The 17942-nt window shown below is 44.4% G+C and overlaps 3 protein-coding genes across 6 annotated transcripts; 2 read left to right on the top strand and 1 right to left on the bottom strand.

Moving 5' to 3' along the window:
- Positions 1–471: 471 nt before the first annotated feature.
- FTSJ1 (FtsJ RNA 2'-O-methyltransferase 1) lies at positions 472–10056 on the bottom strand. 4 transcript variants are annotated; one of them, XM_072124996.1, is made up of 11 exons: positions 9942–10056; positions 5837–5965; positions 5692–5761; positions 5510–5609; positions 5333–5411; positions 5178–5230; positions 2012–2065; positions 1815–1917; positions 1341–1424; positions 898–1001; positions 472–819 (listed from the first exon to the last, which is right to left on the bottom strand). In XM_072124996.1, exons 1-11 carry the CDS (start codon positions 10021–10023, stop codon positions 601–603), a joined length of 1077 nt encoding a protein of 358 aa, XP_071981097.1. In that variant the 5' UTR covers positions 10024–10056; the 3' UTR covers positions 472–600. The 4 variants fall into 4 exon arrangements, with proteins under 4 accessions (XP_071981097.1, XP_071981100.1, XP_071981098.1 ...); XM_072124999.1 differs by lacking the exon at positions 9942–10056 and adding an exon at positions 6404–6661 and having other exon boundaries at positions 5837–6021; XM_072124997.1 differs by lacking the exon at positions 9942–10056 and adding an exon at positions 6404–6661.
- SFT2D3 (SFT2 domain containing 3) lies at positions 6668–7879 on the top strand. The gene has a single exon (XM_072125002.1). It carries the CDS (start codon positions 6668–6670, stop codon positions 7280–7282), a length of 615 nt encoding a protein of 204 aa, XP_071981103.1. The 3' UTR covers positions 7283–7879.
- Positions 9908–17849, top strand: LOC140077663 (synaptonemal complex central element protein 1-like). Its single transcript, XM_072125001.1, has 12 exons — positions 9908–10069; positions 12337–12380; positions 12467–12526; positions 13178–13252; positions 13331–13378; positions 13611–13665; positions 15171–15260; positions 15356–15419; positions 16402–16468; positions 16559–16676; positions 17262–17351; positions 17641–17849. Exons 2-12 carry the CDS (start codon positions 12341–12343, stop codon positions 17786–17788), a joined length of 855 nt encoding a protein of 284 aa, XP_071981102.1. The 5' UTR covers positions 9908–10069; positions 12337–12340; the 3' UTR covers positions 17789–17849.
- The last annotated feature ends 93 nt before the right edge of the window (positions 17850–17942 follow it).

Below are 17942 nucleotides of genomic sequence, written 5' to 3'. Positions count from 1 at the left end.
ACAGGAGATAGGTATTCCATAGAATTGAATTAAGTACATTAGTCCAGCCCTCTAAAATCATTCCAATTTCTCATGTGACCCCATGGAAAAGTTTATTGCCTGCCCCCGCTCTCGGGAGTGTCCTCACCCTGCTGTGTTCTTAGCCATCTGCATTGCACTGCTCTTAGCTCATGTGAGCACTGTAGAGTGTCCGAGCATATAGGAGGGGCTGTAGAAAAGCTCAATGCACAGAGCTAAGAGCACAGCAGTGTTAGGACACGCCCCCAGTGCACTTGGAGATGCTACAATCCTAGAATATAAATCCATTTTTCAGTCCCGCTGCCATTGACAAACACAAAGATACGATTACACATCTCTTCAGGGACAATACCAAACAGCGGCTGCACGGTGACACCTGATGACGACTCCCAGTCATGTTACACAAAACACTCCATCCTAATGCCTCATTTACATACACTCCGAGCAATCGTATGGATAGATAAAACAGGCTTTATTTTTTGCAATAAAAATGTTAATAAATAAAAGAATTGTTCTTAAAATATAAAAACAAAAAACAAAAGCTTAAAAACTTAAAACTGTTAACCATTAATAACAAGACGATCAGGAAGAAATGGAGAGCTGCTGGATGGCGGTTTCCTCGCAGACGCTGGAGGCGTCATCTTCTTCGGATGTGTTGGTAGCAGGTGGTGTGGATACGGGTGATGGCGGACGCTCTTTAGCAAGGAGATTATTTTTCTTTAAGAAGCAGGCCTCCTGATAGGGCGGGCGGATGGGGGGCTGATTTGGGGGCACATAGTTGTATTCTTTTCCGGTATCCAGCTGCAGGGAGGAGGTGGGAAGGTTTTCGTACTGATGTCTTTGTGTAGATAGAGATGTAATGAAGAGGAGTGGTCTTACCTGTAAAGGATACGTCTTGTCTGAGTCGTACGCGCTCAGGTCTCCGCAGGCCAGGAATGGAACAATCACCCGATTGGGACCTTCAAGCTGGTTGAAGTCCACATCTAAATTAGGAAAAAAAAAAACACAAGAAAAAAATTGTTTGTGGGATTATGTGATTGGCTTTATCCTTTGGGGGTCATGCTCACAGTACAGAGCAGCAGCCCTGCAGCAAGGCAGGAACTCACAGCATCATAGATGACTACGATGGGGCTTGTCTGGGTGCCAGACCATGAGAAACCAGTCTTACAGAGATCAAGCCCCTCAAATCACTGTGACCATCAATCATAATATTTTGCATCCAGACTTATGATCCTACTCCTCCTCCTCATATTATATAGTCATAATATTCATATTTCACCAGGTTCCATCTAGGTCCTGACACCTGAGTATACAGCACTCACCATAGCAGTGGTCCAGCAGAGGATTAGACATGTTGGGTTTATATCCTTCCGGAGGGCTGTATCCCTGGCACACAACAAACGCTTCTGTACAGAAAGATAATAAAAGTCAGCTCTGTGCCACACAGATATATTCTGGATAAATGGTGTCCGGGCACAGGACAATTTGCAGTGTGTTTGTCAGCTTAAAGGGCATCTACCACCAGGATGAAGGACTGTATGCAAATGAGCCTGAGGAGCTCTAGGCTCCGTAGGTTTTAATGGAGCCTGGAGCCCCTCAGGCGCATTTGCATACACTCCTTCATCCTGGTGGTAGATGTCCTTTAAACATATGGATGACCTATCCACAGGATAATACATTGACCTAACATTGGTTGGGTAACAATCTAATACTGGTCACCTATTCTCTGACCATGTACTAGTTTTGTTATGAGGTCTGTGATTTGTGTGCATGACCAGATCTAACATCCGGGTTACCTATGCTGGAGTTCCTGCTACTTCGAGGTTTGGCACATGTGACTTCTTGGAAAAAGATCTTGAGCTGGGAATACAGTAGTGTGACATCCTTTCCACGGAAAATCTAAAAAAAAACGAAAAAAAAAACACAGAACTGAAACTTACTCATCGTAAAAACATATAGCGCAGGAAATCAGAGACGGCAGACCACTACCCACCTTAGCCACAAATGTGCCCCCTGTTCTCAGCACGTGGGTTGTGATGTTTAAAGCCTGTAAAGAAATACAGCATTACTACAGCCAGACAATCATAACCCACCCATTATGCTGTATAACTGATATTGATCTCCTATTCTTAGGTGGTCAATGTCCAGCACCCCCGCTGTTTGGGGAAATACTCTTTATCATGAGCAGCACATCAGCCTGGTTTACTAAAATGCTCCAGAGCAGCCACCCGGCCCCGTAATGAAAGGTGATCACTTGTCAAAAAAACACTCCTAGAAAACACCATTAAAAAGGCGTAGTCCAGTTTCAGCAAAGAAATATTGTTTGTATGTAAAGCAGAAAAGTTATCACATTTTTTCTTCATGGTTCTCTAGATCTCTGCTTGCTGTCATTGTATAGGAAGCTTCTTTGTTCACTTCCTGTAAACAATCATCAGTCCTTGGTCTCTATGACCAGGGATATAACAAGCCGTGCCTCTAGAGGTCGCCCTAACATTTTTGCAGAAGGGTAACAATATTCCTCTTACCGTTTTTGAGGAGCAATTTTAGCCGAGGAGTATAGAATTTTCATTTATAAAAATAAATAAGTTGTAAGAGAATATTATGTTAATAGACAGATATGTATACAAGCAGTGGGGTAACTAGAAGCTGATGGGCCCCAGTGCAAAGTCTGTGCCAGGCCCCCGACTAGAATGTATGGTTTATAGTAATAGTCTTCTCATATGGGAAAGTGACACCATAAGGGCCCCCTAAACCTCTTGGGCCCGGGAGCGATCGCAACCTCTGCACCCCCTCAAGTTACAATAAAAAATCTTTACAGCCAATGTTTATGGCGTGTTACAGGAGTCCAGATCCAATTTGGTTCCCTTCGCTGCATTACAGGGATTGTGGTCACTGTGTGGGTTTAGGTATTACAGGCGGTCCCCTATTTAAGGACACCCGACTTACAGACAACCCATAGATAAAGACGGACCCCTGTGCCCCCTGCGACCTCTGTTGAAGCTCTCTGGATGCTTTCCTTTAGTCCCAGACTGCAATGATCAGCTGTAATGTGGCTGTAATTAAGTTTTATTGATAATGTTTTATCCAATTACAGCAAAAAAAATTAGAAAATCCAATTCTCACTGGGGCAAAAAGAAAAGTCTGTATCTACAATTAGAAAACATACAGTTTTGACTTGCATACAAATTCGACTTAAGAACAAACCTATGGACCCTATCTTGTATGTAACCGGGGACTGCCTGTATAGTTTATTTTTTAACCCCTTACTGACCTACGGAGAGGGTTCACGGGTTGACGCATACAAGATGGGCGTTTGCTGCATATATTATAGAAAAAAAAAAAAACCCACACATTTCAAATGACCCCTCATTCCCTATAACGGATATAAAAATAAACAGTAAAAATCATAAACATGTTTGGTATCGCCGTGTCCCAAAATTCCTGATCTATCAAAATACAATAACTGTTATTCCTGGTGTTTAACCCTGTAACAGAACGTAGCGCCCAAAGTCTTTGTCGCCATTTTGCAACATATAAAATAGTGTATGAAAAAGTTATCGAAAGGGCGTATAATCCTCATCTAGGAGGTTTTAATTTTTGTAAGTGTATGAAAACACAGTAAACTCATATAAATTTAGTATCCCCAATGATCGTACCGACCCAAAGAGTAAAGAAGACATGTCATTTGGGGCACACAGTGAAAGCCGTAAAAACAAACCAATTTTACTGCATTTGGAATATTTTTACCGCTTCCCAGTACATGGCATGGAACATTGAAAGATCTTCACACACTTCACTTATCCCCACCTCAGGGCCAGCATGCCCCAGGGAATGCCTCAGCAGTAACTCACCGTATAGCCCAATAATCATGTTATCTTTATTCTATGGGTCAATACGATTACGGGGATACCAGACTTGAATATTTTTTTCTTATATTTTACTAAATTTGCCAAATAAAACCCATATGTGGGGAAAAAAAAAATCTATCATTTTTGCATCAAGTCTTCCAAGTGGCATAACATTTTTACTACAGAGGTGGTTGATGGCTTGTTTTGGCTGGACATGTCGTACTTTGCCTGTACTCCAGAACGATACTGTTGCAGTCTCTGGGTTACGTACAAGACAAGTTTTGTAGGTTGGTTCCTAAGTTGAATTTGTATGCAAGTCGGAACTGTAAATTTTATTATTGTAACCCAAGCCAAATTATTTTTGTTCTCTGAGACAATTGGATTTTAAGAAGGTGAGGGGTTGGGGGGTAGAGACCCATGTCAGCCAAGTTAAATGTCACGGTCGCGCTGACTGCTGCATTTAATGGGTTAAACATTCGCGATCGGAGCCCACTACAACTGCGGGTGCTACAGCTGACATCCAGTGTATTCCGATGCCGGCCCAGCTCTGATCTAGAGCTGAGCCGGCATCAGCTCTTCGCCTGATATATCGTGCACTGAGCACTAAGTTACAGCGCTCAGCATCCAATATATCGGACACAGAGCATTAAAAGGTCACAAAGATATCATGATAAACGTGTATCCAGCTTCATGCAACAATCCTCAGAAACCGTTGAAATTTATTTCGTCAGACAGCGGTATAATAGCACATGGAACATGCAGACATCACAGCGTTTACTCGCCTATTCGTTTCGGAAATTAAGGAATATTCGGGATGAAGGAATATTTTCCGAAATGCGTAGGCGAGTAGACGCTGTGATGTCTGCATGTTCTATGTGCTTATATACCGCTGTCTGACGAAATAAATTTCAACGTTTTATGAATTTCTGAGGATTGTTGTATGAAGCTGGATACACGTTTATCATCATATCTCGGACTTGGAACAAAGTTGTCCGTGCTCCAACACTCCTGACACTGCCGTGTGGACCCAGGTGAGCCGACTCTCTCCCCTTCCTATCGGGTCACAAAGATATCCCTTCAAAAAGAGTCATAACTCATTCTTATGCCTTATTAGGACAAATGGTGATGTTATAGATGGGGGGGGGGGACTCATAATCAACAAGGATATAATGAGCCATTAGTTATTAAGATTGGTCTTTGAGTGTAGTTTTGCCGCAGTGTTGTGAATTTTTTGGTACTGGTGTTGGCTCCACTGCCAAAACAACCATGTACCCCCTTTCACGCCAAATGTAGTTCGGGGAGGACACTTACCGCAAGTAGAAGCTGAGCCTGAATATATTCATCAATATCATGTAATCCTGTAACTACAAGACCAAAAACATCATTAGATAAACTGCTGACATCCAAGCACAAAGAGGAGAAACTAAGAAAACAGATGATGGTGATGTAGATGTATCCATTATTACCATCTGGTGCCCCGTCACACACCACAAGATCCGCTGGCTCCCCCTTGAAATGTCGGATGATCTCATGAGCAGTGGAAACCTGAAAATAGAAAACCAACAGATCTAACAGTTTATATCCAGGCTTCAAGACGACAAATTTCCTTAAAGACAATAAAGAATCTTCTAAACAGGAAGTACCTTGGTAATATCCCCTTGAATCTGGATGACTCCGGGCAAAGGAGCCATGGCCTGCAGATCCACCGCCACAATCTTCACCTCAGAAGTCTCATTGCTGGACCTGGAGTGATAGAGAAGTGGGAGATCGGCCATGACGGGCTGCAGACTGTGAGGTAGAGCAGACAAGTTGTGGCCCCACTGACCTGAGCTTCCTGCTGAGAACTTGGCTCCAGCTCCCGGGGGCCGCACATAGGTCCACCGCTCGGTGCACTCCTAGGAGGTAGAAGCAGGTAGGTACGGCACTCTGGTGTATGGGAGGGCAGGGTGATACATAGGAGAAGCACCTACCTTGGAAAAGCTGGTACTCCTCATCGAGCTGCAGCAGCTTGAAGGCACTGCGCGCTCTCCAGCCTTCTTCTTTGGCCAGACGGTAATAAATGTCCCTCTTGTCCTTTGAGGAGCGGCCCATGATGTGTACTAAGGGGATACATACACTCACTTACATCCAGGCTACACCACACATGGGAAGAGCTCTGGGGGACATAAAAAGGCTGCATAGGAAACAGCGCCACTCTGTTGTCAGGTTGCACAGGGTATTACAGCTCTGCCCTATTCAGCAATACCACACACAACCTGATTACACGGCGTTGCCATTACTGTAAGAACCCCCCCACCACCTCTTTCAGGACATAACCTTTAAGCCAACCATGACACCAGGTCATACAGTCCAGTAGCCTCCCTATCACAAGTGCACATGGGGAGGAGGGTTTGGCTTCTATAATAATTTACCACAAACGCCATGTGCTCATATCACTGCCATTTCCCTTGTTGTTTACACCCATTCTGAGCCGGTCCTGCTCACACAGCAATGATAGGGGGAATTCAGAAACTCGTCACCGCTGAGCGTGCACTCACCTCCTCCAGAGCCCCTCACTCAGCAGGAGAATCCAGCGCTAGAGCAAAGATGTCTACAACAAAATGGCCGCCCTTCTCCTAAGCGTTCCACAGGACTAAGGCTCTAGTTTTTGACAGTAATGACTTGACTTATCGAAGCTTTATTTACAATGTCATAGCCAGCAGTTCAACTTAAAACTTTATTTAAACTGAGCGGAAGTGTCGTTGTCATGGAGATTTTCATCTAGCTTTATGTAAATGTCAGCAGCAGACAGCTGAGCGGCCATGGCGGACTTGGGCCGGCAGTTACAGGAGTACGTGGCGCAGAATAAGGCCGGCGCTAGTGGCAGTTCCCCGGCCTCCTCCCCCGGGGATCGCCAGGGCTCTGAGCCGGGGTGGCGCGCCTGGTTCTCCCCTCCCAGCGGCGGCCTGTCGTGGTCATGGAGCGCTATGGATCCGGACCCTTTCCTGCCGGGGATGTCCGGGACGCAGAGGCTGATGGCGGCCGGGCTGTGTGCGGGCATGGCGGCTCTGTGCTTCGCTCTGGCCGGGCTCTATGTGCCGCTCTTGTTGCTGCGGGCCCGGAAGTTCGCCATGCTGTGGTCTATGGGCTCGCTGCTGGGGCTGTGCACGGCCGCTCTCCTGCGGGGCCCCAGCCGCCTGCTCCGGGAGCCCGACCCCTGGGCCTTCTTCTACCTAGTCGCCCTGGGGGGTACGCTGTACGCGGCGCTGGGCTTCCGGAGCACCCCGCTCACATTACTGGGGGCCGCGGCGCAGATCATCACCGGGGCCGCGCTCCTCATGGGACTACTACCGGGCGGCGCCGCGGGGAGGCGCTATATCAGTGCGGTGTGCGGGAGCCTGATGAAGAAAGGGGTCTCCAAGGCTCTGCCCGTGTAACACTCACCCGGTGCTCCCTGATGGACTGAGACCGTGAAGACCTTGGACATCGGCCCCTATAGAGGGCAGTGGCCCCTATGAGGCGGGGGCTCCTACCTGTGGCCCCTATGAGGCTGATGGACTTCCTCATGGCCCCTGCATTGTGCCTGCTATGTGCAGGAGAGGAATGAGGCCTCTGTGTGACTGAGCTCTTACTAGTGGCCTCTGGACTCTGCCCCATATGAGGCTGAAGAACTTTCCTGTGGTCCCAGAACTGTCTCCTGTAGAGCTGAAGCTCTTGTTGTGGCCCCTCATCACCCCTGTTAGACTGAGGGTTCTCATGGTTCCTGGACTGTGGCCCCTGGCTGCTTTCTACCTCCAGACAATAAACTGTAATTACTTGTGCGTTAGTAACACTTCAGTTCCAGGATGAAGATGTCTCCTGGTGATGGCGTCTGTCCAGCTTTGTACGTTATAAGATGTCTGGGGACCACAGTGTGACCAGATATGTGGAGGCTCCTGCTCCATGATATAGACTTTCAGTGTGGGGTATATAAGATCAATCTATTTTTGAAAGTTCTGATTTACAGAATTTGTAATAAACTTTTTGTTTTTGAATTCTTGGGTGTTGGTATATTATATCCTACTGCTCTGGTTCTTATGAGGGATCTGTCACACAGCCTTCAGGCCAACAATCGTTGGCTGCCGCTCACCCCTGCACTCCGCTCCATGCCCACTTGTCATGAAGGTGGCATAAAGGGAAAAATAATAAAAATCTGGCAGTTCACTCGGCATAATGATTGTTTCAGTCCAATGTCCCCTTATGGGTTTATTTAGATGTGATTTTTTTTTTTTTTCTCTCATATGACTTGTGTAAAAAAAACTCATTTTCATCTGATGAAATTGGTGTGTGACAAACTGAACTAAACTCTACTAAAAACTTTATCGAAATCCGTTTTTCACCGACCAAGCTGAGAATTTCTTCACCGGTTGTGTGACAGGCGGGTTATATTACTAATGTGGAGCCACAGCTGTACAAAATATGGGGGCGAATTCGGAAATGTCACATCACACAGCTCAAAGGGAATCTGTTAGTGGCTTTTGGGGCACTAGACTACCCACAGGTTCTTATGGCCCAGTGATGTGACTCACATCCAGATTCATTAATCTGCCATATATAAACATTTCTTCAATTGGATGTCATTAAAAAAAATGTTCTTGTGTGAAGATAATTTCTCATAAATGTACTGAGATAGTCCCTTAGAAACAAGGCTGTGTCCCTGGATACGGCCATCGCTGCTGGAGAGATTGCACAAAGTAAAAAAAAAAGTTTTTGTATATGAAATGTCCCGGATTTACTGCATAACACCACAGCCGTCCTGTGGTAATGATTACTAAAGCCAGGCAGGGCTTAATAGCGCATGTCTGGCCATGGCTGCCAAAATGTGAGGTGGCCGTAACCGAAGAAGCTGTCTCTTTTCTAAGGGACAGCATGGCTACATTTATGAGAAATTATCTTCACACGGGAACATTTTTTAATAACATCCAATTGAAGAAATGTTTATATATGGCAAATGAATTAAATTACTGTATTTTTCAGACTATAATGTGCACAAAAAAATCCTTTGATTTTCTCAGAAATCAAAGGTGCGCCTTATATATAAACCATACTGGCAAACAGCTGCCTTGAACTGTGCACAGGTCTGCCACCTGCTGGTCATTCATCCTTATAATCAGGTGCGCCTTATATATGAACCTTAGACGTTTTAGCACGCATTTACTGATGGTGCGCCTTATAGTCCGAAAAATACTGTAAATGCCCAGATGGGAAACCCCTTTAATGCCTGTGCGGATCTTTATTGATGTGGAAATGTTTATCTCTCGGCAGCCATGTTGGTGAATGATCTTACCCAGGGGTGCACAGCCTTACCGCGCAACTTCAAGGGCCACACTAGTATTCAGAACCCTGGAGGCGTCAAAAGCCACAGCATGGCACAAATGTCACCCCAGAAACCAAATACTGAATGTGTGCAATAACCAATACAGACCCCAGAGCAGATTATAAATACACTGCACTACCCCCCCCCCCCCCCTTTTAGAAAAGATGTATATTACAGGAGACCCCCAGTGCATATGTATAATTCTGGAGATGTACAATACTGGAAGCCCCCCCTTTAGAAGTGATGTATAATACTGGAGACCCCCCCCCAGAGCAGATGTATAATACTGGAGACCCCCAGAGCAGATGTATAATACCGGAGACCCCCCTATAGAAATGACATATGAAATATATTACAGGAGACCCCCAGAGCAGATGTATAATACTGGAGACCCCCAGAGCAGATGTATAATACTTGAGACCCCCTTTATAAATGACACATTACAGGAGACCCCCAGGCCCCAGTAGATGTATAATACTGGAGCCCCCTGTTTAGAAATGACATATATTACAGAAGACCCCCCAGGGCAGACGTATAATGCTCAAGGGCATTTATAATACTGAAGAGACAACCCCCCCCCCCCTCCCGAGCAGATGTATAATACTGGAGACCCCCCTATAGAAGTGACATATGACATATATTACAGTAGACCCCCAGAGTTCATCCTCCTTCCTGCTGCACTGCTCTGGGTCCTGACACCAGTACATACAGCCGGAGCGGTGAGGACATGTCAGACTCACCACCATCCGGTACCAATGTTCTGCCATCGCTGATACCAGGGCTCATTGGTCTCTGGGCTGCAGCAGGTTGTGCGGCCCTCATCTATACATAAAATGGCGGTGGATACTTGTGTGAGGTGATACCTGAGGTAAAGTCCTGTCAACCAATTAAAGTGCTGCTTTCATCTTCTCCTCTCTGTTATGTGGAGGAAAGGTGAGTGCTGATTGGTTGGTGATTGTGAGGCGCATCTGCTGAGGTACCAGGTGCCATATCATGTCTTCTATTACTAATCCCCGGCCTACAGCTCCACACACAGTGTCCATCCTCCATACAGTCACCATCTGATCAGTATTCACCAACAGACCCAGACAGGACTTATACACCAGCTAAGCAGTCAGTATCACATGTGATAGGATTAGATACATGGCTCAGTAGTCAGTATCACACATGATAGGATTAGATACATAACTCAGCAGTCAGTATCACACGTAATAGGATTAGATACAAAGCTCAGCAGACAGTATCACACAGGGTAGGACTAGATACACAGCTAGGCAGTCAGTATCACACATGGTAGGATTAGATACAAAGCTCAGCAGTCAGTATCGCACATGATAGGATTAGATACAATGCTAAGCAGACAGTATCACACATAATATGATTAGATACACAGCTCACCAGACAGTATCACACATAATATGATTAGATACACAGCTCGGCAGACAGTATCAAACATGATAGGATTAGATACACAGCTCGGCAGACAGTATCAAACATGATGGGATTAGATACACATCCCTGCAGGCAGTATCACACATGATAGGATTAGATACACAGCTCAGCAGACAGTATCATGCATGATAGGATTAGATACACAGCTCTACAGTCAGTATTGCACATGATAGGATTAGATACAATGCTAAGCAGACAGTATCACACATAATATGATTAGATACACAGCTCACCAGACAGTATCACACATAATATGATTAGATACACAGCTCGGCAGACAGTATCACACATGATAGGATTAGATACACAGCTCGGCAGACAGTATCAAACATGATGGGATTAGATACACAGCCCTGCAGGCAGTATCACACATGATAGGATTAGATACACAGCTCAGCAGACAGTATCATGCATGATAGGATTAGATACACAGCTCTACAGACAGTATCACACATGATAGGATTAGATACACAGCTCAGCAGGCAGTATCACACATGATAGGATTAGATACACAGCTCAGCAGACAGTATCACACATGATAGGATTAGATACACAGCTCAGCAGGCAGTATCACGCATGGTAGGATTAGATACACAGCTCAGCAGGCAGTATCACACATGATAGGATTAGATACACAACTCTGCAGACAGTATCACACATGATAGGATTAGATACACAACTCTGCAGACAGTATCACACAGGATAGGATTAGATACACAGCTCAGCAGACAGTATCACACATGATAGGATTAGATACACAGCTCAGCAGACAGTATCACACATGATAGGATTAGATACACAGCTCAGCAGGCAGTATTACGCATGGTAGGATTAGATACACAGCTCAGCAGGCAGTATCACACATGATAGGATTAGATACACAACTCTGCAGACAGTATCACACATGATAGGATTAGATACACAGCTCAGCAGACCATATCACACAGGATAGGATTAGATACACAGCTCAGCAGGCAGTATCACACATGATAGGATTAGATACACAGCTCAGCAGGCAGTATCACACATGATAGGATTAGATACACAACTCTGCAGACAGTATCACACATGATAGGATTAGATACACAACTCTGCAGACAGTATCACACATGATAGGATTAGATACACAACTCTGCAGACAGTATCACACATGATAGGATTAGATACACAACTCTGCAGTCAGTATCACACATGATAGGATTAGATACACAACTCTGCAGACAGTATCACACATGATAGGATTAGATACACAGCTCAGCAGACCATATCACACAGGATAGGATTAGATACACAGCTCAGCAGGCAGTATCACACATGATAGGATTAGATACACAGCTCAGCAGGCAGTATCACACATGATAGGATTAGATACACAACTCTGCAGACAGTATCACACATGATAGGATTAGATACACAACTCTGCAGACAGTATCACACAGGATGGGATGAGATACACAGCTCAGCAGGCAGTATCACACAGGATAGGATTAGATACACAGCTCAGCAGGCAGTATCACACAGGATAGAATTAGATACACAGCTCAGCAGGCAGTATCACACAATGGGATTAGATACACAACTCAGCAGACAGAAAAGCCTTAGATACACATAATTCTCCACATTACCTGATGTGGATTGTAGTATTTTGTACTTTTCTGATGTCCTTTCTCGCTTCTGATATAGAGACATGGAAACTTTGCTAAGACAAATTGAGGAGATGCGGGAAGGTGCGTATATATCTATATATGGAGTCTATAGCGGGAAAGACACAGGCAGTGATCTCTGACCTCTGTCATGTCCTTATCATACACAGATGGAGATATGGACCCAAAGATGATGGCTGTTCTAAAGAAGATCTCCCTGGCCCAGAAAGGTAGTGTGGACATCAGGAGACATCAGTAGCGCCCCCTGCAGTGGACAAGTAACACTACATTATTATTATAGAACTAAAGTTTATGCACTAGAAGTTGGGCTTATCTATTATAAAGTAATACTTAGACCATGTTATGCAAGTACTTGCTGGTAATAAGGTAGGTAGCCGCTTTTCCTGGAAATATCACACATACTCTCCTCTGTATATCAACAAGAACCCATGTCATCATAGATTTCCCTGTGATCTATACACCCACCAGGGCGTGGATCTCCCCATCCATTTTCTTCCGGTAGCCTAGAGCAGAGTATCATAGATACGTTACATATAGTGTCCTATAGCGGGGTCGGCTCCAGGTATCAGTAGGCCCCTTGGTGACAGAGCCTCAGTGGGCCCCTTTGCAGTAAACCTACATGGCAGCATTAAAAATTCAGAAACTAAAACAGTCTCCTGTTCCCTAAAATATTCCCTAGTTTATCATACCAGCCCCTAGGTTATTTTATATAAAGGCCCTCACCCCCTATGGATTAATTGGATACAGCCCCCTTTACCTTCATGGATTCCTTATGTACAGCCTTATGTGGGCCTCCCAGCAGCTCTGGTGCCTGCCCTGTCCAATAGACATCTGCTTATAGTGGGACTTTTCATGTGCAGATCAAGAGCAAACAGAAGCCGAGAAGCAGGAACTAGACAAAGAGATGGAAGCAGCACAGAGCGAACTGCAGAAACGTGAGCAGCCATATACTGTCCATGACACTGAGATGAATGTATAGAGCCGTGTCTCATACTATTGGGTTTGTCTTTCAGTATATGCCGAAAAGGCAACGCTCAAAGAAACACTAGTGAAGAAACAAGGTGAGGAGGGGTGTACACAGGGCCGTATGGCTTTAGCATCTGTTCAGCAAAACGATTAGATTCTACTCTACCTGCATATGGAAACTATATGGTGATATAAGGTCACCTCCTATTATTATTAGGGCACTGTGTGTTACACAGGGGTCTTCATAGTAATAATACATCTTTATTTATATATATTATTATCTAATATCATGTAAGTCAATGAACCCGACTGATTGTCTTTTTTCAGAAAACGTCCGGATCCTCAAATTACAACGGGACGAACAACTGAAGAAAGAAAAGAAGTAAGAAGTTGTGTTATTTACTGAGACAGTGGGGGGCATTTATTATTGGCTTTTTGGCACCAGTTTTTTGTGCACCATATTTATTACATGTCTACTGCACAATTTAGCTTCTTTTCACTCATGCTTTTTTTTTGTCGTTCAATTTGGGAGCAACTTTTCAATCCCAACACTTTATATGCACTTCTAGTTTTCAGACACTTAATGGGTGCAAATTTAGACCAACAAAAAGCAAGTCTACCAACTTTTAAACCCCTCCTTGAATGTGGTTTGACATTTCTGACACTCATTTGTTCTTCTTACAGTGGACCACTATCAGGGGTGTAACTACAGTGTTAGGGGGCCCCGTTTTTCTACCTGACACTAGAGAATGACGGATGTGCATCATTATATACATATTATAACATGCTGTATATCGTGCATGTATGTATATGTAGCTATATACCTGTAAATGTTTGTGTATATATGAGTGTAATATGTATATTTTATCAGAAGTCTGCTATGGGCCCATATGAGGCAGTCTGCTTGTTACGCCCATGACCACAATAAAACATCATGGTGCAAAATCGCTGTCAAAATTGGGTGCCAAAAAAAACACCTAGAACCAAAAATAACGAATACCCCCCAGTGTGTTCACCACGTGCGGGAAACTGGTGATCTGACATTTTAGAAACTAATTCAAGGTTGTTGTCTAGTAGTTCTCCTATTTTCAGATCATGGTGGATAAGTCCCTGAGCATTGGGGGGCTGATTCCTGGGACCCCAGGGATCATGAGAACAGGGGCCCCGCCCATGTGAAGCATTTGTGTACATGCCCAAGCAGCGCCCCATCCACCACTGGGACAGTTTGTCCCACAGTCTTGTTGAAGAACATGTGGCTCTTCGGTTGTAGCCACAACATAGCTCCTAGCACATCTCTATAGTCCAGGGACATTTTGGTAAGATTGGTCTATAGTCTGGATCTTGTTTGACAAGTGACGTTCTATAATGTACTGACCTATCCTAAAAAGATTGCATTAAATTTGGAAATATCCCACCAAAAGGTTTGGACCACACCTATGGGTGGCAAATAGAGGCATAGTATAGTGCAGTGGTGGTGAACCTATGGCACTGGTGCCAGAGGCGGCACTCGGAGCCCTCTCTGTGGGCACCCGGGCCACCACGCCAGCATGAAGATCACCAGACAGGACTCAAAGAATCTTCCTGGAGAATCTTCCTACAATGACAGATGAATTCGCCCTCCTCCTTTCAACTGCGTTGGTGTCTTTAGGAGGCTGAAGGATTGAAAGTTGTCAAAGAACAAGGAGAAATAAATTCCTGCTTAAATTGTTGTGCTGGTACTTTGCAATAAATAAGTGGCTTTTGGTTGAAGTTTGGGCACTCCGGCTCAAAAAGGTTTGCCATCACTGGTCTAGTGTCTTGTAGATGCTAGCTCAGGACAGTGTTAACCTCTTAATGACCTCCTGCCCTCCACCTGACCATCTCATGGCACTCTTCTATTTGGTGCAGACAACAGGAGCAAATGGAGGAAACCAAAAAGGGGATTGATGATCTCACCAACAAAATTAAGGAAGAGAAGTTAAAGCAGAGAACGCAGAGGTAAGGGAGTGAAGTGCTGGACTCATCAGGTCGCTGTTATACTAATAGATAGTGTGAGACTTACCTCCTGCATCTTGCTTTCCATACTGATCTAGGCTGGATTTCCAGGATAATTTGGAAGATGTAATGAAAAAGCACAAGGCCCTGGCAGAGTTTTATGTAAGGAGGCGTAAATGGGAAAGGGAGTCGGGTTCCTAAATCAGATTTCATTTCAGCAGACATTATTATATATGTCCATCTATCCAGGGGCGTAACTTGTATAGACAGGGCCCCTTCTCCCTCAAAAAATATACATCTTTGTATACTCACACGTATACACTATTAGGTATGCGAAACGTAATCTAGCATGATATACACTTACACACTTATACTGCCCCAGTAGCTGCTGACCACATGGGAGAAGTAGATGGCAGGAAGTAGAGATGACAGATTCCTAGTCCTGTCGTCTACTTCCTCTCCCTGACATTTCTTACCTGAGCTACTAGTTCAGCTGTGTACTGTGGAAGATGTGCACTGCTATATACATATTATAGTATACAATTTGCAGTATAATATGTGTATAATGGTAGACATCTTTCCTTCCTTAGTGTGTCAGGTTGGGTGGCCGGGCCCCTGATACTCTGGGCCCCATAGCAGCTGTGATGGCTGCTACCCCTGTAGTTACGCCCCTGCATCTATCACCACGTAGAGTCCCATTCTCGTATATGCTTTTCCAATAATATTCTGTGGTCTGACAGTTTTTGGACCGATCCTAAGTCCACAAACCCATGTATTTTGTTTCTGAGGTAAACCCCAAAAACCAAAGCTCAAACACTTACTCTATAAAAATGTGTCACTTAAGTCAACAACAGAGTGAAGGATTCGGCTTTAGGTTTTCTTCTGATCAGGGTCAGCATTCACTCTCTGAAGGTCAGCAGCCACAAATACATGAGAGCCCTGTGGCATCTGTAGGATAGCCTTTACTCACCACATGCATGAAAGGGCAGTGCCCATGACCCTGTTTCTGGTTCACCTGTTGTCCTTCCTTGCACCACTTGGTAGTGGCCACTTTTTGGGAAGACCTGCTCCAAGAGAGATGTTCTTACCTACTGGTAACTATCACAATTAACAGCCCATTTACTGGAAATCATGTTGGTTACAGGATGCAAAGAGAATTGAAGCAGAGATTGAACAAATAATTGAGCGGAAAAAGGAGCTTCTGAAAGAAGGTAAGTGGCCAATGTCCCCACCATGTGGTGCCCTGTCTTAGGGGATCCATGATGTGCTATTATGTATATAAGCTGTCAAATTTATCATAGAAAAGGAAAAATTAGCCAATCTGGAAGAACTTAAAGAAACTGAAGCCAGACTGAGACAGGAAGGAGCCCTGACACCAGAGAATCTCTTCCTGCACAGCGAGCAAGCGACATATGCAATGTAAGAGATGGAGAGCACCCTCATGCCATTGTAACCATGATCCATTGTACTTACCAGCTGCATAGAACCATTGGAAAGTAGTGATAAACCTCTGAAGGCTCTGGGGTCCTGATAGTAGCAGTCACAATGTGTTTCATAGATATTACACAGAAGTGTACATAAAATTCCAGAGTATGGCAGCTCCGAGGAAGGTTGTACTGATGACGTTGCTTTCCTCCATGGAAGGTTCTCCACCTGAGTGATGCTTATTTGGTGCCTAGAACACTGGGTGCTCAAAACAATTCAATACTTGTGGTCTCTTCACTGGGGAAGACAATGAAGGGGCACAGATTGCACATCTTGTCATCCGCTACCCACAGAATAGAGGAAAACTTGCTGATCAGAGGGGATCTCACTATAAAGGGCCCTACTAATCTTAAAATTGTTGTCCAGGCAGATCAAGTTTTCCCCTATCCGGTGAAAGGCAGATACTTTCATGAGACTGGAACACCCCTTTAACATTCAGGTTAACATTGGGTCATTTAAAGAGCCTCTAATAAAGCACATTTTAGTGTTGTTTATATGAAACCTATTGTGACCTTATAGAAAACTATTTGAAGAAGAAAACCAACGTGCCAAGGTCCTGCTGGAGGAGGCAACACTGCGGAAGTCAGAAGTACTGGAAAAGTATAACAGGTAAGAAGGGAAACTTACAGCGTGAGGCAGTAACCCTTTAATGACTGGCGCCATTATCTCTTCTGACCTGTTGGACAGGTTTATCAAACCACAAGAATATTGTTTTACAAGAGACCTTGAGATATAACCCACAGGTTTATCATCACTGCTCTCTGGCAACTTACTACTTGGTACATTGTCTTATGCTCCAGTCACATCCAAAGCTGCATCCCCACCATGTCCTGGAATCATTCAGTTATGAATAAACTCTGTTTGGATTTGTCTTAAACATGTCTCTTGTGTATGACAGGCTGAAATCAGAGCTGGAGGATGCAGAGAAGAAGCAGATTAAGGTGTCAGAAGCTCCTGTGGAGGCACCACAACCAGAGACAATCAGAGGAGCTTCCCTGTCCAGCAGTATTCTGCTCCCAAGTATTCTATTCCCAATGTTAAAATAGAATCCAGAACACAACATAAGAGTTAACTTTTCTTTTCCTGATTTTTCTGGAGACAGTCCAAAAATGTTTAAATAAAGTTGCCTTTATCAAAATTGTTGCCTTCAATTATTACTGTTGCACATGGTGGATGTAATGGCAAAAGAATGATGTCCAC

The sequence above is a fragment of the Engystomops pustulosus genome, chromosome 9 (genome assembly GCF_040894005.1).
Source record: "Engystomops pustulosus chromosome 9, aEngPut4.maternal, whole genome shotgun sequence".
NCBI classification, from domain to species: domain Eukaryota; kingdom Metazoa; phylum Chordata; class Amphibia; order Anura; family Leptodactylidae; genus Engystomops; species Engystomops pustulosus.
The sequence above is the reverse complement of the archived record's forward strand: the minus strand, read 5'-3'. Positions and strand labels throughout refer to the sequence as shown.

Excerpts from the sequence above, each read along its gene's own strand:
- SFT2D3 (XM_072125002.1), top strand. The coding sequence starts at position 6,668 with ATGGCGGACTTGGGCCGGCAGTTACAGGAGTACGTGGCGCAGAATAAG.
- FTSJ1 (XM_072124996.1), bottom strand. The coding sequence starts at position 10,023 with ATGAGGGCCGCACAACCTGCTGCAGCCCAGAGACCAATGAGCCCTGGT. Across the intron at positions 1,425-1,814 it reads TAGCAGGAACTCCAGCATAG|AAGCGTTTGTTGTGTGCCAG; the intron begins GTAACCCGGATG and ends CTTTCTGTACAG. Across the intron at positions 1,002-1,340 it reads TCTGCTGGACCACTGCTATG|ATGTGGACTTCAACCAGCTT; the intron begins GTGAGTGCTGTA and ends TTCCTAATTTAG.
- LOC140077663 (XM_072125001.1), top strand. The coding sequence starts at position 12,341 with ATGGAAACTTTGCTAAGACAAATTGAGGAGATGCGGGAAG. Across the intron at positions 15,261-15,355 it reads TTAAAGCAGAGAACGCAGAG|GCTGGATTTCCAGGATAATT; the intron begins GTAAGGGAGTGA and ends ATACTGATCTAG. Across the intron at positions 17,352-17,640 it reads GTACTGGAAAAGTATAACAG|GCTGAAATCAGAGCTGGAGG; the intron begins GTAAGAAGGGAA and ends TGTGTATGACAG.